At 42.4% G+C, this 19,265-nt stretch overlaps 3 protein-coding genes across 4 annotated transcripts in view; 2 read left to right on the top strand and 1 right to left on the bottom strand.

Moving 5' to 3' along the window:
- Positions 1-595: 595 nt before the first annotated feature.
- adprm (ADP-ribose/CDP-alcohol diphosphatase, manganese-dependent) lies at positions 596-2,834 on the top strand. The gene is made up of 3 exons (XM_080517780.1): positions 596-1,298; positions 1,807-1,929; positions 2,046-2,834. The coding sequence occupies exons 1-3, from the start codon at positions 719-721 to the stop codon at positions 2,366-2,368; spliced, it is 1,026 nt and encodes a 341-aa protein (XP_080373906.1). The 5' UTR covers positions 596-718; the 3' UTR covers positions 2,369-2,834.
- A 784-nt stretch (positions 2,835-3,618) lies between these two features.
- On the top strand, positions 3,619-11,358 carry map2k4b (mitogen-activated protein kinase kinase 4b; the record flags this gene model as incomplete). 2 transcript variants are annotated; one of them, XM_080517646.1, is made up of 13 exons in its annotated part: positions 3,619-3,714; positions 5,950-5,985; positions 6,725-6,757; positions 7,772-7,874; positions 8,589-8,763; positions 9,091-9,210; positions 9,295-9,414; positions 9,582-9,633; positions 9,718-9,845; positions 10,568-10,645; positions 10,746-10,894; positions 10,981-11,026; positions 11,245-11,358. In XM_080517646.1, exons 1-13 carry the CDS (start codon positions 3,639-3,641, stop codon positions 11,356-11,358), a joined length of 1,230 nt encoding a protein of 409 aa, XP_080373772.1. In that variant the 5' UTR covers positions 3,619-3,638. The 2 variants fall into 2 exon arrangements, with proteins under 2 accessions (XP_080373772.1, XP_080373773.1); XM_080517647.1 differs by lacking the exon at positions 6,725-6,757 and having other exon boundaries at positions 3,627-3,714.
- A 6,717-nt stretch (positions 11,359-18,075) lies between these two features.
- Positions 18,076-19,265, bottom strand: part of myocd (myocardin) — a gene marked incomplete at its 5' end in the record, with an annotated part of 30,044 nt that continues 28,854 nt past the window's right edge. The window contains 2 exons of the mRNA XM_080516620.1: positions 18,076-18,765; positions 18,895-18,952. Of these exons, the coding sequence (XP_080372746.1) occupies positions 18,137-18,765; positions 18,895-18,952 (687 nt within the window). The 3' untranslated portion in view covers positions 18,076-18,136. The remainder of the gene's footprint in view (positions 18,766-18,894; positions 18,953-19,265) is intronic.

Here is a 19,265-nt window from a genome sequence, read left to right as displayed (position 1 = left end):
ATTATGATACGGGTCAGGAGGAGGTAGTGTTGTAGTCCACATCATCTAACTTGTACCCTAACTTAGAAAGAGAAAAAAAAGAAAAAACAAAAGGGACAAGGGAAGCAAAGGGTCTCATTATTCTTTTTGGAATAGTTCTTTAAACAGTTCGATAGTTTTATTGCTTTTTTTGGTGTTCACGTTACTTAGTGTTTAAATGCGTTCTTTAAATTCAATATTAAACAACAAAAACTGGGTTTACCTTTGCTAATCTTGCATTTGTGAATGTGAAATTTTCCAATTAGAATTATTTAATTAACTATAAACACCATGTCTTCACTTTTGTAATTCTAAGATGCAATTACACTAATAAAATCAATTTGAACATGATTTTTTTGTTTTACATAGCATATAAATCTAAATTTTAGTCGGTATTTTTGTATCTGTGTTGCAACGTGTGGCTGATGTGGTGACAGAGCTTCTCGGAAGATGCCCGGTCCAAGATGGCGGCGGCGCTGACGCAACTGCGATTTGACATGTGTGTCGCTGACGCTGACTGTTACGTCGTCACGCTGCTGGGCGACAGGGGAAACTCCGGTAAACACGTCAGTGGATGTCAGCACGTGAGACGTGGAGAAGATCCCGGTACCGGTGGTTTGGAGTTCCACTCTTACTCACCTCCCTGGATGTGTATTTAAAACGCTCCCGGCTGGCGGCCACTAAAAGAAATAAACCGACAATGGACGCCGGTCCCGAAGCGACGCCGCTGTTTACGTTCGGCGTCATAGCGGACATCCAGTACGCGGACATGGAAGACGGCTACAACTACACCGGGTCGAGCCGCCGCTACTACCGGAGCAGCCTGCGGCTCCTCGAGAACGCTCAGCGGCGCTGGGCGGCCGACAGGCCCGACTTCCTCCTCCAGCTTGGCGACATCATCGACGGCTTCAACAAGCGGCACGACGCGTCGGAGCGCGCGCTGGAGGCGGTGCTGGGGCAGCTGCGGAGCGGCGGGCCGGCGGAGGTGCACCATGTGTGGGGCAACCACGAGTTCTACAACTTCAGCCGGAGCGCGCTGCTCCGCTCCGGGCTCAACAGCGCGCACCGGGCGGCCGGAGCCGGCAGCCCCGCCGGTCCCCTCCCGGCCAGGCCGGACATCTACGCCTACCACTTCACGCCGTTCCCCGGGTTCCGGTTCGTGGTGCTGGACGCGTACGACGTGAGCCTGCTGGGCCGGGAGGAGCAGAGTGAGGAGTACCGCACCGCCCTGAGCCTGATCCGGAACTACAACGAGAACCAGGACCTCAACTGTCCTCCTGGTAATCTGATTACATACTGACCTGCTGCTTTATATCAAACATAGAAACCGTCATGAGAATTTTATATCACTTTGCTTTCACATTGATTTAGAGTTGTGCAACATAATCTGTAAAATAAAGTTTTTCTGACTAAGATCAAGAGAAGATGCATTTTTGTTCTTCTCTTTTCACATATGAGGGACTTCGTAAAAGAAGCCCAAGAATAACAAGGATTATCAATCATGTCTCGCCATGAAAAGTACATTTCTTTGATTGATATGATTTCTGCGACTAAAAATACAGGAAATACAGTAGTCAGAAGCTTTTGGGGAAAAAAAACACTTATTGGGACAATATTTTGTTTATAATTGGTTGCACACCTCAAAGAAGTGTACAATCATGAGCTATGAAGTGCAAAAATCAAAGATTTGAATCAACCTAGTTTTATTCATTTGATCATCATCATTAGTTTTTACTGTCCCAGTGTTACTTGCTGGCTAAAACATCGTTTGTTGTGCTTTTTTTCCAGAGTTTGGAGGACTTAACCAGAGGTTCACGATGTTCAACGGTGGCTTCAGTCAGGACCAGTTGGACTGGCTCAATTCTGTTCTGTCTGTGGCCGACGAAAACCAGGAGAAAGTTACTATCGTCAGTGAGTACATTTGGATATTATTATTTATTGTCGGATATTGTTGTTATTTATACATGTAGTACTGATGTCTGTGGGAAAAGCTCGATTCTGACTTTGATGTCCATTTTCTTGTCCAGGCCACCTCCCCGTCCATCCTTACTCCGCGACGTTCATTTGCCTCGCGTGGAACTACGACGACCTCCTGGACGTCATACGCTCCCACCGCAGCGTGGTGTGCTACATGGCCGGGCACGACCACGACGGAGGCTACTGCCGCGACACGGCCACCGGGGTGCACCACCTGACCTTCGAGGGCGTGATCGAGACGGCGCCGGACAGCAACGCCTTCGGCACGGTCTTCGTGTACGAGGACAAGATGGTCCTGAAAGGCAGCGGGAGGACCCGGGACAGAGAGCTCGTGTTCCCGTCGCCGTCAAACACCGGTCCGCTGACGAGTTGAATGTCGCGGCTGCTCAGACGGCGATATTTCCTGACCTCCGCAGTGGAGCAATAGACTGACGGCGGTATCGTGTGCTGGAGAGGGACGATTTTGTGGCTCTTGTATGGAACCATATGGCACTTGTGTCGCGTCTGAAGGCAGTTCTGCGGCACCTGGTGGTGTTACTACATCATCTAGGACAAGTTGTGTGGCACCTGGTGTCACAGAGTAACTCATGTGGCACCTTTACAAGGATGTAAAGAGGTTTGACGTTTTGTTTGGCACTTTACAGGAATAATTTACAAATGCAGTACCTCATATTTTTTCTATATTTGACGAAGTGAATATGTTCTCCTTCAATAGGTTTTCTTTTGGAGGATTGCACAGAAATTATATTATTTATACAAGACGTTGAGGTTTTTATGGTGCAATAACGGAGGTGCGTTTGAGTGCGGTGTGTTGCGGTGATGAGATGAAATCGCCACGTTTTATCTAACGGGAAAATAAATGATTTCAACAATAAAAACATTTCTACAGTGTCTTCATTTAATCGTCAATGTGTCGACAAGCCACATTTTACAGACGGGGCTTTGAGAACCGACGGCTTGTGAATTGGAATACACAGTGGAAGAGAATGACAATAAATAAATAAAAAAGTATTGTCACATCTTAAACGTTAACGAGACCCGAACAAAAAGCGAGCTTTCCTTGCCTCATGTATTAAAATAATTCTTACAAAAAACGAGCAACCCCCAGTGGACACACCAGAAAAAGCAACATCTAGTTTGACATTTAGGATTCTTTTTCTCAGGATTGATTTGTTTTTCACCTAAATTAGAAATTTACTTTTAGAAATTTTAAAATTGTTATAATCCGATTAATGTCAGAATTAGGATATTACGTCTCTCTTCTATATTAAGGTAGAAAAATAATCCTGTCAACGTTACTCAGAATTCCAACTTTAATATAGTTTGGATTTTAAAATAGAAAATACTTTTTAGATGATGATTTGATGCTAAAGACAGCAAATATGAATGATGCAATAAGAGTGTGCATCATGGAAGTAGACTGCTAATTTACCTAAGAGTTGGAATGTGCTGCATTTGTTTCCTGTCTGGAGGAGAGAGAGCGAGACTCTCTCGCTCTCTCTCTCTCTACTGTAGTCTGTGCTCTCTCTCCCTCCTCCCTCCCGCTCCCTCTCTCTCTCTCTCTCTCTCTCTCTCTCTCTCTCTCTCTCTCTCTCTCTCTCTGCATTGCAGCCTGAGAGCTGCTGCCTGACTCCAACACAACAATGGCGACTCCCAGTCCGAACAGCAACTCCACGTCACACCAGCTCCACCAACAGACACAGAGCAGCAGCATGCAAGGTAGGCGAACCCGGCGGCCTCCACCGGAACCCCACCGGCCTCTACCGGCCACACCGTCCCGGTTCTCTCGCAGACCCGGCGGGGTCCCGAGGATATGTAGCATTTAGCTTCACAGCGGGAGGAACAGTCAAGAGCCGATAGGAAGTCAGGGCTTCCGCTTCAGGCCTTCGAATTAAAACGGAAACATTATTAAATTCAGTACAAACTACACACATTCATTTAATATTGTTAATTTAATTATTTTAAAGCAAGATAGAGCAATATAATGTAAATATTTAATCAGCTTAAACAGCTTTCTTTTTTTTTTTTTATATAATGCTCTCTGGGATTAATCAAGTACAGGTATTTGTATTATTTCGTGAGACTTTTTAAACGTACTAACGCCTTCAGATCCTTCCAGATTTTAAGATTTTTGTTATCATATTAACAATACCAACATGTGCAAACAACTGAGTGATCTGCAAGATATTATGAACTCTGCATTAATGGTCTGCACATTGAAAATGCTAAAAGTCACTATTCATAATAACCCATTTTTTTCAACAAGTATTCAGTCATTGAATTACCTAAATTATCTTTTTTTTTGTACATTCTGTTATAACAGCATTATTGCATGCTCATCTAATATCACATAGCCCAAAGTTTTCATATTTTAGTTTGTAAAGCAACAGCTCACTGTGCTTTCTTGTTTGCATGATAATTTACACGCTAATTATTTAATAACTTGGCAACTTTTGATGGTATTTTCCAAAATGTATTCTATCTTTGTCATAAAATAAAGGCAGTATTTTTAGTAATTATAAGATATTAGATCATTACATAGTATTTGAAAATGTCAGAAAATGATTGAAAGAAAGGAATGAAAAGAGATGGTTATTGGTAAATAATTTCACATTTGATTTTATTGTGAAGGTTGGCCGGCTCAGCTTCCGTTATCTGCCTCCTTGTATCTCTTTAGCCTGACGGCTAACAGTTTAGCAGACATTTAGACTTCTTTAAAGTTCGAGAGCGAACAGGAGCTTTTTGGGGGATAAATTAAAGTGTAATCTACTGTTTTGAGTTTCATCCCACTTAAAATTGTGTCAGAATGAAGCCGCACTGCATCACAGTGCTGGTTAGTCCCTGATGTTATTAGTATCAGGCTGCTAACAGTAGCATTGAGGCCTACGTGTAGTGTAACTGCCCCCCTGAGTCAGGCCAACTGCCCCACAGCCCCCTGTCAGGGGCAAGTACATCACTTAAATCCCCTCGACTGTGGGTTTCTGCTTGTGTTTAATTAAGTTTAACTTTGGTTGACTTCAGTCAATTAATCTCTGAAGGTGTCTGTACCTGGCTAACAAGCTATTCAATTTTCTTGCCAAAAACAATTTCCACAATAAAGTTTTCACAACAGCCCATTATCAATCCCTACCATTTAATGCTAACATTTAGTACTTGCTTTTGCTTTAAAAATCTTAAAACTGTGTTTAGTTTATGTACATTTTGTAGATGAAAACACAAACAGTAAAACAATTGTAAACAACACAGATGTTGTCATTTTGTATCGTTTAACATCATTTCATATTACTTTGTGGTTTTTTTCCATGTTGTTTATTTTTTTTTCACGGCCTGATGTTTTGTTTCATTCTCATCTAGATTATTGTGTTTCATAATTTGGTAGGTTTGCGTCTTTTTTTGTCAGCAATCCCACCATTTCTGTTCACTTTTCAACTTCAGCGCTAAGTTCACTTGAAGTTGAAGGCATTAATATTTGTCATTCCAATTTTCAGAGCAATTTTTCTATGAGCCAATTAAAACATTTATTATTTTGGTAATTTATCCCGATCCAGTCAAAGTTATGGGATTCTGAACATAATAAACATGAAATTGATGACGCGATAAATTTGCGATATATTGTGCCGCTCTAGACTTATGTTTGTTGTTTTCATTTCTTCGTCTGCGATTTGTAGCCGCTACTGCTGCTACTGTTTACAACAGTTCTTGTGTTATGCCCACAAGGGCTATACATTTTACTATTTAGTTGTGACCAAAGGGCCAATGCTTAAAATGCTTAATCAACAATATGTTAATGATTTTTATATATTCATGGGTTTGAATACATTGAGCTGCATGGTTCTTGTCCAATAATATACATGCAGATTCAGATAAAACCATCCAGTCGTCAGCTGATCTGAGTGTCATTTTCTCACTGTGTGGCAGATGTCTAGTATCAAATGTTTTATCTAAACCTTGCAGAATCCAACACCTGCTGGAGATGTCAAAATGAAACAGGTATTCCCACTTATTTTTACCAACACTGCTGTTGAAGGATATTTTCTGTGTCTATCAAAACTGTTTCAAAACCCTGTCTCCCCTCTTCTGTTCTGTTTTTATGTGCAAAGTTCAATTTGTTTTTCTTTAATTTGACAAATCTTGCACATTATCCACCAAAGTGCATGCTCCTGGTAGAGTTACAGAATCAGACCAATTCTGATGTAGACACAGTAGACAGACGCCCATTTGATGAGACACCATTACGCTAAATGAACCCCCGAAGAAATGTCAGGTATCTGCCCATGTCAAACGCCTTGTTTTGTCCCATTTGGACGTCAAGTGGACTTTCACTGGTGAAACACAACAGACGTCCCGTCACATGCCGCAAAAGTTTCATCCAAGCAATTTTTACAATCACTTTTTTTGGTTTAGAGCAGTCGGTGGTAATGATCAACCAAATCAACTGAAGAATTCAGCTGCTGTCGTGCTCACAGATGATATGCACCAGTATAGTTTGAAATATGACTTGCTTTTTAATACCAGTCGCATGAGACAACCAATTTATAGTCTGGAAAATGTGGGAATTATAATACAATAGCTGCATGGCAGTACAAGAAGCCAAAGCCACCAGAATATGGCAGCTCAACAAATTTCAAGGAATGAGCTCTGTGGTCGACTCCTCCCAGGACGGACCTTGTTGATTCGGCTTGAACAGGCCCGAAGAGCGTGCAGTAAAATGTCTTTTCCTTCACTTCAGGGTTTCAGATAAGCCTGTCTGGAGTGCCCCAGTGTAAGCATTAGACTCGCGCACAAAGCACACCGACCTCTACTCTCCGTGGGTACACCTCAGTGGCCTACGGTGGCTTCCTCGGCCCAAGCGCTTGCCCGGCGCAGGTCGTTGCCGCCCGTACGGAAGCGGAAGGCGACGGTCGAGAGGAAGCCAGCGTAGACCACTGAAGCAGCCTGTGTGGTGCTCTGGTAGTTGGGAAGTCTGTCCACTGTTCACTGCTCTTAACTGCCACCGTGGTTGTCTTGAGAGAAGTTAATTTGCACCGGGGAGGGGCTTCCAGGTCTGGGGATGTGTTTGCGCTCAGGAGCTGGTTGGACAGGGCACGGCAAAGACGGCCCAACACTTCAAATCGGCGCTTCGGAGAATTTCCCGACCTGAGGTACAAACCAGTTGCTTGAGAGCCTACTTAATTTTTCACGGCAATGAATGCACCCTTCACCATCTGGATCCATGAGTCTCAACGAAGCGCTGCCGAAGTGTTGGGCCACTTTGATGTCTTGTGGGAACTGTTCAGGTTTGATTGCACTTCTTTCTTTGTTTCTTTTCTTTTCTTTTATATGAAGTCCATCAGTGGAGATGTTGTGGACAAGAGTTCCCAGTGTCAACCTTTGGCTTTTTTGCGCCGCAAAATCACTTTGATTAACTGTGCACAAACACACAGTTAAACCAATCGACTCTCCTCGCACTGGGAACCCCTGGACACATGGGTACTTTGCTTGTGCTCAAAATGCATCTTGTGCTTCCTCTCTGATCTTGAGATAATCCCAAAGCACTCAGATTACTTGGTCCCACACACTTGTGGTGAAATTTCTTCTTCTTTTTTTTTTTTTTTTAAATTTGCTCACATTGAGGCTTATCTCAAGTACGTACAGCCTTGTTGCTGAGGGAAGACGAGCTCTGAATCACACTGTGTGCATCCTCTTGTTCGCGCCAGCTGGTTGGACCCAGAGACCCACAGTGTGGCGTCACACGCTGTGGGTCTCTGGATCTGTCCCTCTCTTTGTTCCCCACCAGGTAAACGTAAAGCTCTCAAGCTCAATTTCGCCAACCCTCCAGTGAAACCGACCTCCAGGCTTCCGATCAATCCCACGGCTCCTTCCTTCCAGAACCCTCACATGTAAGTAGAAAGCAGGAACCAGTGTCGGATTAGGGCTGTTTTTTTTTTTTTAACAAACCTTATCAGTTCGTGAGTATGAATGAAGTTTAAAAAAACAAAAAGTTGTGATATCTTTCGTTGCATTGAACACCTTAAAAAGGCCCATAACCTTTTGTTTGGGAACGTATCAGAATTGGCTGATACTTCATGCTTAAAAATCAGATTGGGATGTCTTTTGTTAAAATCCATCCTATTTCCCTGTGGTTGTGGTTAAGAAGATGAAAGATAATTGGCTCAGAAAACATTTTATTTAGATGGTCAAGATGTTTTGAATATGTAAAGATCTTGTCAGCTGCCCAACTCTTGGTACTGACTGAATGCGATTCTGGATTTCTGTGTTTTTAATGATTATATTTTGATCAGTAGTGCTGTGGTGCTTCCACTTGTTTGCAGTGTGATCGGCGATCAAAGGATCCCATCAAAGGATGGGAAACTCAAACTCTAATATCTTGCATAAGTTTAACTATCCAATGAAATCACACAAGATTTCAGACAGCCTGGGGACTTTGCGATTTCCAATGAAATATTTACCATAACCTTGTTTATCTATAATGCATGTCCCTCTCATGCCGGCACACTGTCCTTTTCTTTACCTTTCCTTCCCTCCTCATCCTCGTCCTCCTTTCTCTGTCCTCTATGTAACCCCATCTCGATCTCCTGCGACTTCCTCTGCAGAGAGCGTCTGCGGACGCACAGCATCGAGTCGTCGGGGAAGCTGAAGATCTCTCCGGAGCAGCACTGCGACTTCACCGCCGAGGACCTGCGGGACCTCGGGGAGATTGGGCGCGGGGCGTACGGCTCCGTGAACAAGATGGTCCACAAGCCCACGGGCCAGATCATGGCCGTCAAGGTGACCTGAACACTCCAGAAGATTAATCCCCGATAAGACATTTAGAATTGGTCGGTACCTTTGGCTAGTGGTGCCACCAGGGTTCAATTTCATAGTACGCACAGATGCACCCTACTACAATTTAATTACATTTTGAACATATCCGGTTCTAACAAGCCATTTGAAGCCTTTAATCACAATCTTCAACTATATTGCATACGCAGCACGTATCACTTTTCTCTGCGCAGCACTCTGGGAGTTGTAAGACATCAATACCACAAAGACATAACCGTCGTCTGCGTAGATGCTCGTACCCACGGCTAATGGCGTCTGTTGTGTGTCTGGCAGAGGATCCGCTCCACGGTGGACGAGAAAGAGCAGAAGCAGCTGTTGATGGACCTGGACGTGGTGATGAGGAGCAGCGACTGTCCCTACATCGTTCAGTTCTACGGCGCCCTCTTCAGAGAGGTCCGACCAACTCCAAATGCCGCCCCCTGTGGACCTCCCTCCATCCCAGCCGGCAGAGAAACTGACCTCTGTTCTCTGTTTCAGGGCGACTGTTGGATCTGTATGGAACTTATGTCTACCTCATTAGACAAATTCTACAAATATGTATATTGTGGATTAGAATACGTCATTCCAGAGGAAATACTAGGCAAAATAACATTAGCAGTGAGTATCACTTCCTGTTTTCCTCCTTTTACTTCAGAAACCTCAGATTCCTTAGTATGTTTAGTAGTTTTTTTTAATACGTTTTTTTTTTTTATGTAAAAAGTTTGCTGGTGTGTTTTATTTAATTTCACAATCTAACCACAGGTTTTTGTTTCGTCTCTTAACAGACCGTTAAAGCACTGAACCACTTAAAAGAAAACTTGAAAATAATCCACAGAGGTGAGTTTTCTCAAACTGCTTCTTCGACCTCTTGATTCCTTCGGTGTTACTCCGAATGCGTTTTATTTTTTTGTTCATTTGTAGACATCAAGCCTTCCAACATCCTGATGGACCGGAGGGGGAACATCAAGCTGTGTGACTTCGGCATCAGCGGTCAGCTGGTGGACTCCATAGCCAAGACCAGAGACGCCGGCTGCAGGCCGTACATGGCGGTGAGGAGCCGGGGCTCTGCGGTCACACATTCTGCATCTGTTTCACCTTTTCAGTCACAAAAACTTCTGAGTAAAACAAGATGCAGCTCCAAATATATCACTCGGTTTCCATCTGCTGCCAGCAGGAGTAGGACTGCTGTATTATGTGGGTGTGTTTAATTCAGGTTTATGTTCAAAGTTAAAATCAAGAGAAAATTACACTGAAATCATATTAAAAAAAAAAAAAAAATTCTGGTGATATGTTCACCACCTTTTCCACAGATTTCCCTCTCTTTTTTGTTTTAAAGTCGCAATAATAAAAAAGCAAAATGTGACATGTTCATGGATGAATTTTCACAAATTAAGAATTTCATTTTTCAAATTTTAATTCTTTTAAAACATATAATCTTATAGTATTTCCTGATAATATTAAAGTTTGAAGCATTGCCATGTCATCTCTGAACCTCTAGATGGAGCTGTTGTACCACTTTTATATGTTGGTTCTCAACAAGAAGAAACAAACCTGGTGGAATTACAGCTGCATTTTTAAGACATTGTCAGAAAGGCAGCTGGTTTGTTTGGTGTCGTCAGATGTTGGAATTTATTTCACTAAAATCAACAGGTTGTGCCATATCGATTCAAAACATCTGATATTTACAGTATTGCTGAAGCAACTCTGAGTCCCTGTCTTTTCATTCTGGTATTTAAAATATCTGAGTTTGTTTTTGTTTGTATGTTTGCAGCCTGAACGGATAGACCCCAGTGCTTCCAGACAAGGCTACGACGTGCGGTCCGATGTTTGGAGTTTGGGGATCACCTTGGTGAGTGTCGGGACTCTCAACTGCTCCGTTTTCTCAATCGGAGAAAGTCGGACTCGAAATTCCACCCGTCTGGAGCTTCATGCTTCTTCTCTGTTTTCAGTACGAACTCGCCACGGGAAGGTTCCCGTACCCAAAGTGGAACAGTGTCTTCGACCAGCTGACGCAGGTGGTGAAAGGAGAACCTCCTCAGCTCAGCAACTCGGAGGAACGACAGTTCTCCCCAAAGTTCACCAACTTTGTCAACCTATGGTAAGAGCTCCTCTGTCGACTGTTCCGTAACGGGTCCAAGGTCTTTGAAAGCAACTCCATCTTGTAATCTTGTGCTTTCTGTCTAGCCTGACAAAGGACGAATCAAAAAGGCCAAAGTACAAGGAGCTTCTGGTAAGTTTCTATTTTGTTTATCTTCTTCCACGGTGAGGTCATTGGTCACTTTCTCTTATTAGTCATGAAACACAAACACCAGAGGCTGGAGCAGCTCTTGGTATTACCTTACTTTAAAAAACAAAAAAAACAAACAGTGACTTGTTACTGCCGCCAAATGGCCAAAAGGAGCATTACATCCATTTAGCACACAGTAACTGAACTGTCCTCCCTCCCAGAAACACTCCTTCATCCTCATGTACGAGGAGCGGTTTGTGGACGTCGCCACCTACGTGTGCCGCATCCTGGATCAGATCCCCGCCTCGCCCATCTCGCCCATGTACGTCGACTGACCGAGTCATGGCGGGGGAGGGGAGGGGAGGGGAGGGTGGGGTGGGTCACTGAGCTTTGTGATGCGACGCTTCACGTCTTAGTTGTGTAGTTTCACACGTTCATTGAAGCGTTGCAAAGAACCAAAAGGAACCGAATCCCAGTTGCCCGGCGCAACGAAAGAATATCGGTAAAATTTCCACCTGCCATCAGCTTCATTTTACAAAGAATTTCACTTTCCATGTTCAGAATAAAAAAAGAAGACATGACCATTGTCTTAGTTTATAAAAAAAATTAAAAGATAAAATGCATCTTTGTGTGTGAGAAAAATGGAGTATACTATATAGAATATATATACTTGACCTCGTTGTACACATTTACAGAATCTACCAAATGTTTTAACGGCGACTGTCATGAACAAAAAAAACAACTTATGGATTGTATATCGTGGACTGTATGTATGCATATGTGTTCACCTCTGAACCGATGACATGTACAGATGTATGCCGTTAGACCTACTGTCTAAGAACACACACACACACACACACACAGTTTGCCGTAAGCACCTTCACTGTTAACAAATGAGTATGCAAAAGTGTTTGTCTCCGGAAAAGCTCATGGATTCGGTAGCGTGGCTTTACTTTTTCTTTCCTTTCTTTCTGTTTTTCTTTTTTTTTTCTTTTTGTCAATATGCAATCGTGTGAGACTTTGTCTTGATAGAGCGACTTAAGACAATTTGATGTTTCTCACATCCAAATGCTGGCTGCAGTTTGTAACCGTCATCCGTTCTGTTCCTGTTCCGAGTCACAAAGCGAGCGTGCTCGTAGCTAATGAGCGAATTCTGTTGAAAAAAGAAAAGCCTGTTGTTAAAATGGGGACCCAGCTTTAAAAGTCATACTTTATTTTTCAAATAATAACCTTATAAACATTCAATCTAATCCATTGAAGTTAAAAAGTATTTACTTCACTTGTTACAGCTACGCGCGCCTACTAGCTTAAATGCTATACTTGATAATTAATGATTTTGTCCAATCTGAATAGTTTTCAAGCTCAAAAAACTAAACTTTATCGTATAATTGAAAAAATGTTTATGAACATCAGTATACACAAAGCATACCTGATAACAAATCTTAACATTATGCTAATGTTAGCTCCAGCAGCCGACGCCATTTTGATCAAGAAGTTAAGGCTCAAATTTTGTTGCGTAACACTGCAAATATAAAAGTTCAGATCCAAATGATAGGTCAGTACTGGTTTGAAATGAAAAGTCATTTAGCTTCGTGTTTCCAGTAGAAAAGAAAGCGTCACAGCGTTGTTAGCCCGACACGATAGCAAGAGAACTGACACGTAACTTAGGTTGTTCTGACTCTCAAACTCGCCATTAAATTTCCAAATTGAACAAAATATGTTTCTTCTGACTTTTCATGTAAACATTTTCAGTGTTTGTTAACTTACTCGTGACTCTTTAGTGTTGTTAATAAATAAATAAATTAATTCAATTAATGTGACCAGAAACCTCTGATACCAAAATAGTAAGAAGTGTTGGTTTGGTACAACATCAAATATAAATACCATTGATTTCAAACTAACATTAAAGCTTTCCTTGAACTAACTTCTGACTGTACAATTCAGGGGCGAATAATGCACAGATATACCATAATGATAACTAAAATAAGATATTTTCAAAAAGTACAAAGCTTAGTTTTGTGACTCAGACGAAACAAGGACTCTGTCGGTACAAACTGGAGCTGATGCAATGCTACATTGCCTGATGTAAAGTTACTTTGGGATATTGTATCCAGATGTAAATGTGCAATGTAAATAGTACATCTAATCTGTTGTTCCTGGCAGGCTCTGCTCAACAGTTTAAGGTGCATTCCTCAACGCGAACGATCAAATGGCGGCGAGCGGAGACGCGAGAAGGCGAAATGTTTTTGAGTTTGAGAATGAGCCTTAACGCTCCTCAGCAGCCCGTCTTAGCACTGTACAGAGCAACTCTTCTTTCACACTGATCACAAGCGTGGCCACGCAGAGGCAAGCAGGTGGGAGTACATTTCTCCAAGAAAAAAAGATGAAAATAAAAAAAAAGTCAAATAGTAACTGTAAATGCTGCTAAATCACAAGCTATCCACTTCTACACGAACCACGAGAGGAGGAAGTTCACTTCTCGCTAAGTTACTGCTCTTCAGCCGTGGAAGGTCACCGACGACTTAGCATGCTCCTCCGTGACTCGGCATGTCTCTCTGGCTTGCACTGATGTTGGAATGTTTCCACGCCAAACCACGTATTAACACCCGGATGTTTCTCCGTCACTACGGAGACGCTTTCGTTACCGAACGTGCTGGAGCTGGCAGTGGGCGCGGGGAGGCATCGTCTCCAAGACTGTCGAGGTTCACCCGTTATCGTTCCCTCGCAGAATGTCACTCGCCCGCAGATCGGAAAGACAAACGTCTATTCGGAGTTTAGCGAGCCAACCAAACAGCCCAGATGAATTGATGGTGGTCTTTAAACACGGGGGACGCTGTAGAGACCCTTCGCCAATTGAAAAGGTCCGTCGATCTTTACAAGCGGCGACAGTCTTGAGATCCTTTTCTGGTCGTTTCAGGAATCCCACAATGATTGACTCGCTGACGCGACAAAAACAAATGTGATTCCGAAAAAGAGGCCAAACATGTAGAGCTGTGGCAGCAGAGGACATGTTTACACTTCACAATAATTCAGTTTATTTTTTCTTAATAATCCAGCCGTTCTACACCTTGGGGTTAAGATGACTTCGGGAGATTTCTAACCTGATTGTAAAGGCCGAGCAGTTTTACTTCCAGAATGTATTTCATTAGATTAGTGGGAATGGCTGGAATTGAGTCCGCGTGTGATTCTGTCCACACGCACACAAAACAAAACAAAGACGTTTCTACATTCGCTTTCTGGCACCACTGACCCGACGGTGCTTCACCAAAGAAAAGTAATCTTGTTGGTCGCAACTCAAAAAGGTCAAGAACTATTGTGTAACTATTTTTTTTTTCACTTTAAATTTAAGTTTTTCTGTTAGCAGTGCGTTTGCTAACTTTTTCAAAGTTGGTCCCGCAGGACTTTTCCATGACACGTCCACGAGGCGGATTTACACTAAAAACCCATGATGAAATGCTTAAATGATGTAGTCATGCAGTTTTTCTTCTATCTAAAAATCGGTCATTTTGAATCTCCTCGTAGGCGACATAAACAACTGGATTCTTGCAATTTGAATCTCGTCACCTTACAGCTTTGGTCTCTACATGTGTCAGCCATGTTTGAAGAAGACCACCATCATCACTGTGTATCAGGGGTCAGGTGAAGAGCACCATAAGTACAATGTTAATGTATTTGTGGGAAGAGATGGGGAATCTTGTCTTTTTCCGTTCTTTCCAATCCATTTTTCTTTTTTTTACCTGCAAATGGTGCAAACCCCTGAGAAATGTTCACGGACAGGGGCCGGGTCGCTGCCAACGGTCTCCGAGTCCTTCGGTCGTGGGAAAGCTAACTTACCGCTGGCGAATCTCCAGGGTACTTGTTGTACAAATTGCATTTTACCAGAATGTTCATATTAGATTATAAGATAATATTAAGGGCAATGAATATTATATTGTATCTTTATCAAGGGTTATGAATAAAAGTTCCCATGGAAAAGATTGAAAACCTGTATTGTGTGCTTCATTGTGAATTGGACATGAATAAAGAGTAACTACAGAAATGAGTTTGCTGTGATTATGTTTATTGCTTTTTTTCTTTCTGTAGTATACAGGGATGCAGGCATAATACTGGTTTGTACAAGAGTAAAGCAAATCAGTGGCCAAGCAACATGGAAGCTTCTGTCAGATGTGAAGTGTTGTTGTTTTTTTTTTTCCATGAATTTGGAAAAAAAAATTTATAAAAAAAAAAAAAAATGCAATATGAACCCAAAAGAATTCAAAACAAGAAAGACAGTAAATATTTTCCAAACAGAAGACAGGAATCAAAAGTTGTTTTTTTTTTGGTTTTTTTTATCATACAATCATGACACGTGTGAGACCACAGAATTTATTGAACAAGTGCAACACTTAATACGTAACAAGAAAGCAACATTTGGTCAAACCGGAACACTTTGTGAGACATTTTCGTGACTGGAAATCCAAAATATTTCTGTTCAACTTAATCGATTATAATAGCTACATTGATACAAGGTAGCAGACGGGCTGACTTTTTAATATACCCTACCAAAGCCTGAAGTTAAGACTTCTAGCACCCTCTTGTGGTTGTGGTAATGATGATGGAAGCCATGTCGGGAAAGCTGAAGACAACATATAAAAAAAGGTTTCAGAAGGAAATAGCGAGCAACCAAAGTTCAAAGTACTTATCTTTTCTTTAATGGACCTCTATGACTGATGAAGTCAAATGGTTGACGTTCTCTTTGGCCGAACAAAAAAACTGGACTCTGTACATCTTGATTGCGAGCATAAGGAAGCGTGCGGTATGTCACATAAGTCTTAATATCAATACTAACATGAGAAGGATGATGTTCTACCCAGACCAGTTCAGCTCTTGCCAACTACACCTTTAAAGCTAAGAAGTGGTTAGCGTAGCTTAGCATAACAAATTGCATAGCTGTCATTAAAACAACAAAAGTCACAGGCACATCGGGGATGAATGAGGAGCAACAGGGAGCAATTTGTAACCCTTCCAGCAATAATTGCCGGAAGGGTTTCAGGTGGGAGGGGTCACTGGGGTCAAGCAAGTCATTGCAACTTTTATTGTCAAATTGGTTAGTTTTTCCCACCCCAAGCCATTTTTGACACAACTGAGGTACATATGTCACACTAGAACCTTGAACTTTGGTTCAACCCCCCTCGCAAACCGCACCATTTAAGAATTGCTAGTAGCCATTTCAACTGGTCCCTCTTTTTTGTGTGTGTGTGTGTGTGTGGAATTTAAGCCAACAGGCTGTTAGCAGTAGCGTTCTGATTACAGAGTGAAAATAAAACTTGAATTGAGCCTTGTGACAAACTCGTCAAAACATTTCAAAGTGAGTTTTACCATGAGGAAGTACAGAGAATCAACCAATTCAATCCAAAGACACCTGGCTAACTACAGTTTGGTGCAGCGGTGACTCTCACGTTAAAATTCACAGTAAAGATCGGAATATATTACATTTTCATATTCACAAGTGCTAACAATAGACATTTCCAATTCATATGATTCTCCAAGGAATAGTGATTTGACAAAGCATGGCTTTTCCAAGTGGTTCCGTCAACATGCGTCACATTTTTGTAAAGAGCACTTACTTCAGCGTATAACATTCATTTTATGGAAGTTTGTTGTTGGTTTCTTTTGTTGTTGTTTTTTTATGGCAAATTAGAAATCAAAACGAGCCCTTATCTGTCAGGAAGGAATGTAAATACAGGGTCACATATAAATATAAAGACACAAAATAAATAAAACATTGCCTCGATTGGCTGGAAAAAAAAGTTCAAGGTCAATTTTGTTATTTCCAATCATGTACCAAGAATCTGACAAATAAACAACATGAATACGAACATATTTGATGCTCCGGCAGCTTTTAACGTGACCGACACAAATTTCCAACAATTGCGTTTCGCAAAGAGTTTCAAATACTTTTGGGTGGGTTTAATCCTCCAAAATAAAAGATTGAGTACCAAATTTGACCCAAACCTGACAGTTTTTCACCGACCGCTTCAAGAATATGTAAGAAAAACCCTGCAACTGCTGTGCTGTGGATTCAAAGCTGAAACACTGGCCATCAAAAAAAAAAAAAAAAAAAAGTTGAGAAAATTACACTGACACACAAGAAAAGTACCGACACAAAACAAAGAAAACTTCCTCTGAGATAACCAGCTGGTGTTTCAGCTTTTTAAACTGCGCACCGCCTTTCAGGAAACCACTGTTTATTATAAAATTATAAAAGGAGAATCTATAGGTTTTGGGTATACAAAAGATGCTGTGAATAAGGCACAGTTTGTCTGCAGATTAAAACTGATAAGACCAAAGGTTTCTCAGAGACATACATTTCTCTCAGTAATGTCATCCCGTGAATAATTACGCCAAATAGTGATAATAACAATCCTTCAAAAAAGTTTTCTACACACGTATTCTACGCAAGCAATCTGTGACTAGTGTGTATTAATGCAAGAGGTGCGCAGTGAGGTTTCTTTCTTTTCTCATATTTACATTGAATAAGGAGCTGGTTACATAATACACTTAAGTTGTGGTTCGCAATCCTCTCCCACTCAAAGTGGAGATATTTACAATATGGCCGCCACTAAGAAATTCAATTCCTCTTTTAATTCTACTCGGATTTGTTTTTCTTTTTCCAGTAAAACAAATGTAGACTTAGAAAGCATACAATGATTGTCAAATTCTGTCATCAAGTCTGATTGGTGTAACACTGATGCCGCGTGAAGGTTGAGCACTTGTTTTTTTTGACAGATAGAAAATCCTTCAGGTGTCTGCTTGTCATACTTACGTCGATAGTTGTGCGCGTCGTTGTTCAAAAATAAGGACATAGGTCGTGTGAAAAAGCACCTAGTATTATGGATAAGATGACTGAAACAGCAAAGACAGCACTCTGACTGCAGTGTTTCTTTGGATTTGGCCGAAATCTAAAGATTAACATTCCACGTCCAACTTTCTGACACTTGATCTCAAGCTGTTAAGTGTGAGTTTAAGAGTTCGTAGCTGGTACTGTTGGTCCATGCTACTCTCAGCTGGTTTCTTGTAAGGCATTGCGGAAACAGCGGCCTGGTGGCGGCGCGGCACGGCGCTGCGCCGCGCTCACCAGTGGTCGAGGTGGAGGTCCATGGCAGAGTTCAAGTTTATGTCTGTAACATCCAGGAACTCCGTGTTGAAGATGCTGGGCGCGCTCGGCGCGGCCGCGCTGAAGCCGTTGGCGAAACTGGGCGGCGTCAGGTCGAGCCACTCCATCGTTTCCCAGGGCGTCTCGCTGAACGCCATGCTGACCATCCCCTGCACCTCGGGGACGGCGAACGGCCCCTTGGCGGTAGGGGAGAGAGGGGTGTCAATCAGGTCCCTGTTGGTCAGGATTTTGTCCAGTTGGGTATGGTGAGGTTGGCGGTGGTGATGGTGGTTCTGGTTGCTGGGGCTTCCGTATCCGTCCCCGTCCCTGTTCCCTTCGTCTTCCTGGCCCCCGTCCTCGGCAGCTCCTTTAAGGAGGGCCGTCTCCCCAACCCGACCGTTGGGGCTGCCCAGCAGGGTCTCTAGATGGCTCTCGGTGATGTGATTGACTGCATGGTCATAAGGGAGCTGGTTGGGTGACAAGTGCTCGTAGTGGCGGTGGAACCTTGGAATGAGGAGGCCGGGACACCCTGGGGACACAGTAATGTGAGGCACAACTTTGGTTACAGAGGACCTCTCCCTCTCCTCTCTGGCGTTAGCTGGCATCTCTTGAAGAGAAACAGGAGAGTAGGGCAATGAGGTGCCATATTACAATAACGCACTTTATGGAGCAGATTTGTGTTTACATTGAAGTTTTACGTCACTTCCTAGAGTCTACCAATGTCTGTGGGACTCACCTCCACTTTCTATCAGTACATCCAGGAGTTCATCCATCTGTTGGCTCCGAGTATGTTGCTGCGAAAGCAATAAGCAATCCCCTTTTTAATCGAATGAAACGAGTTACAACACTTAGACATTTTATAAAAACCACCTTAAAGGGGACCTATTAGGTTAGGCACATGTGGCATTGCCATGTTTTTTGGACTATAGGTTTCACCTCAGTATAAGTCGCATCGTAGCGGCAACGAGAAGGAACAAAACATGTATAAGATGAATAAAATATCTGTTTTCCTTCGAGTGGTCACAGATATAAAAGTCACTTCATATCACAGGCCACCTCTTTACAATTCACATAATCCTCACTCGCTGGCCCGACAAAGAGGCAGGT

The sequence above is a fragment of the Blennius ocellaris genome (assembly GCF_963422515.1).
Source record: "Blennius ocellaris genome assembly, chromosome: 21".
NCBI lineage: Eukaryota > Metazoa > Chordata > Actinopteri > Blenniiformes > Blenniidae > Blennius > Blennius ocellaris.
The sequence above is the reverse complement of the archived record's forward strand: the minus strand, read 5'-3'. Positions and strand labels throughout refer to the sequence as shown.

Coding starts and splice junctions, on each gene's coding strand:
- adprm (XM_080517780.1), top strand. CDS start 719: ATGGACGCCGGTCCCGAAGCGACGCCGCTGTTTACGTTCGGCGTCATA. Junction 1,299..1,806: donor GGACCTCAACTGTCCTCCTG/GTAATCTGATTA, acceptor CTTTTTTTCCAG/AGTTTGGAGGACTTAACCAG. Junction 1,930..2,045: donor GGAGAAAGTTACTATCGTCA/GTGAGTACATTT, acceptor TTTCTTGTCCAG/GCCACCTCCCCGTCCATCCT.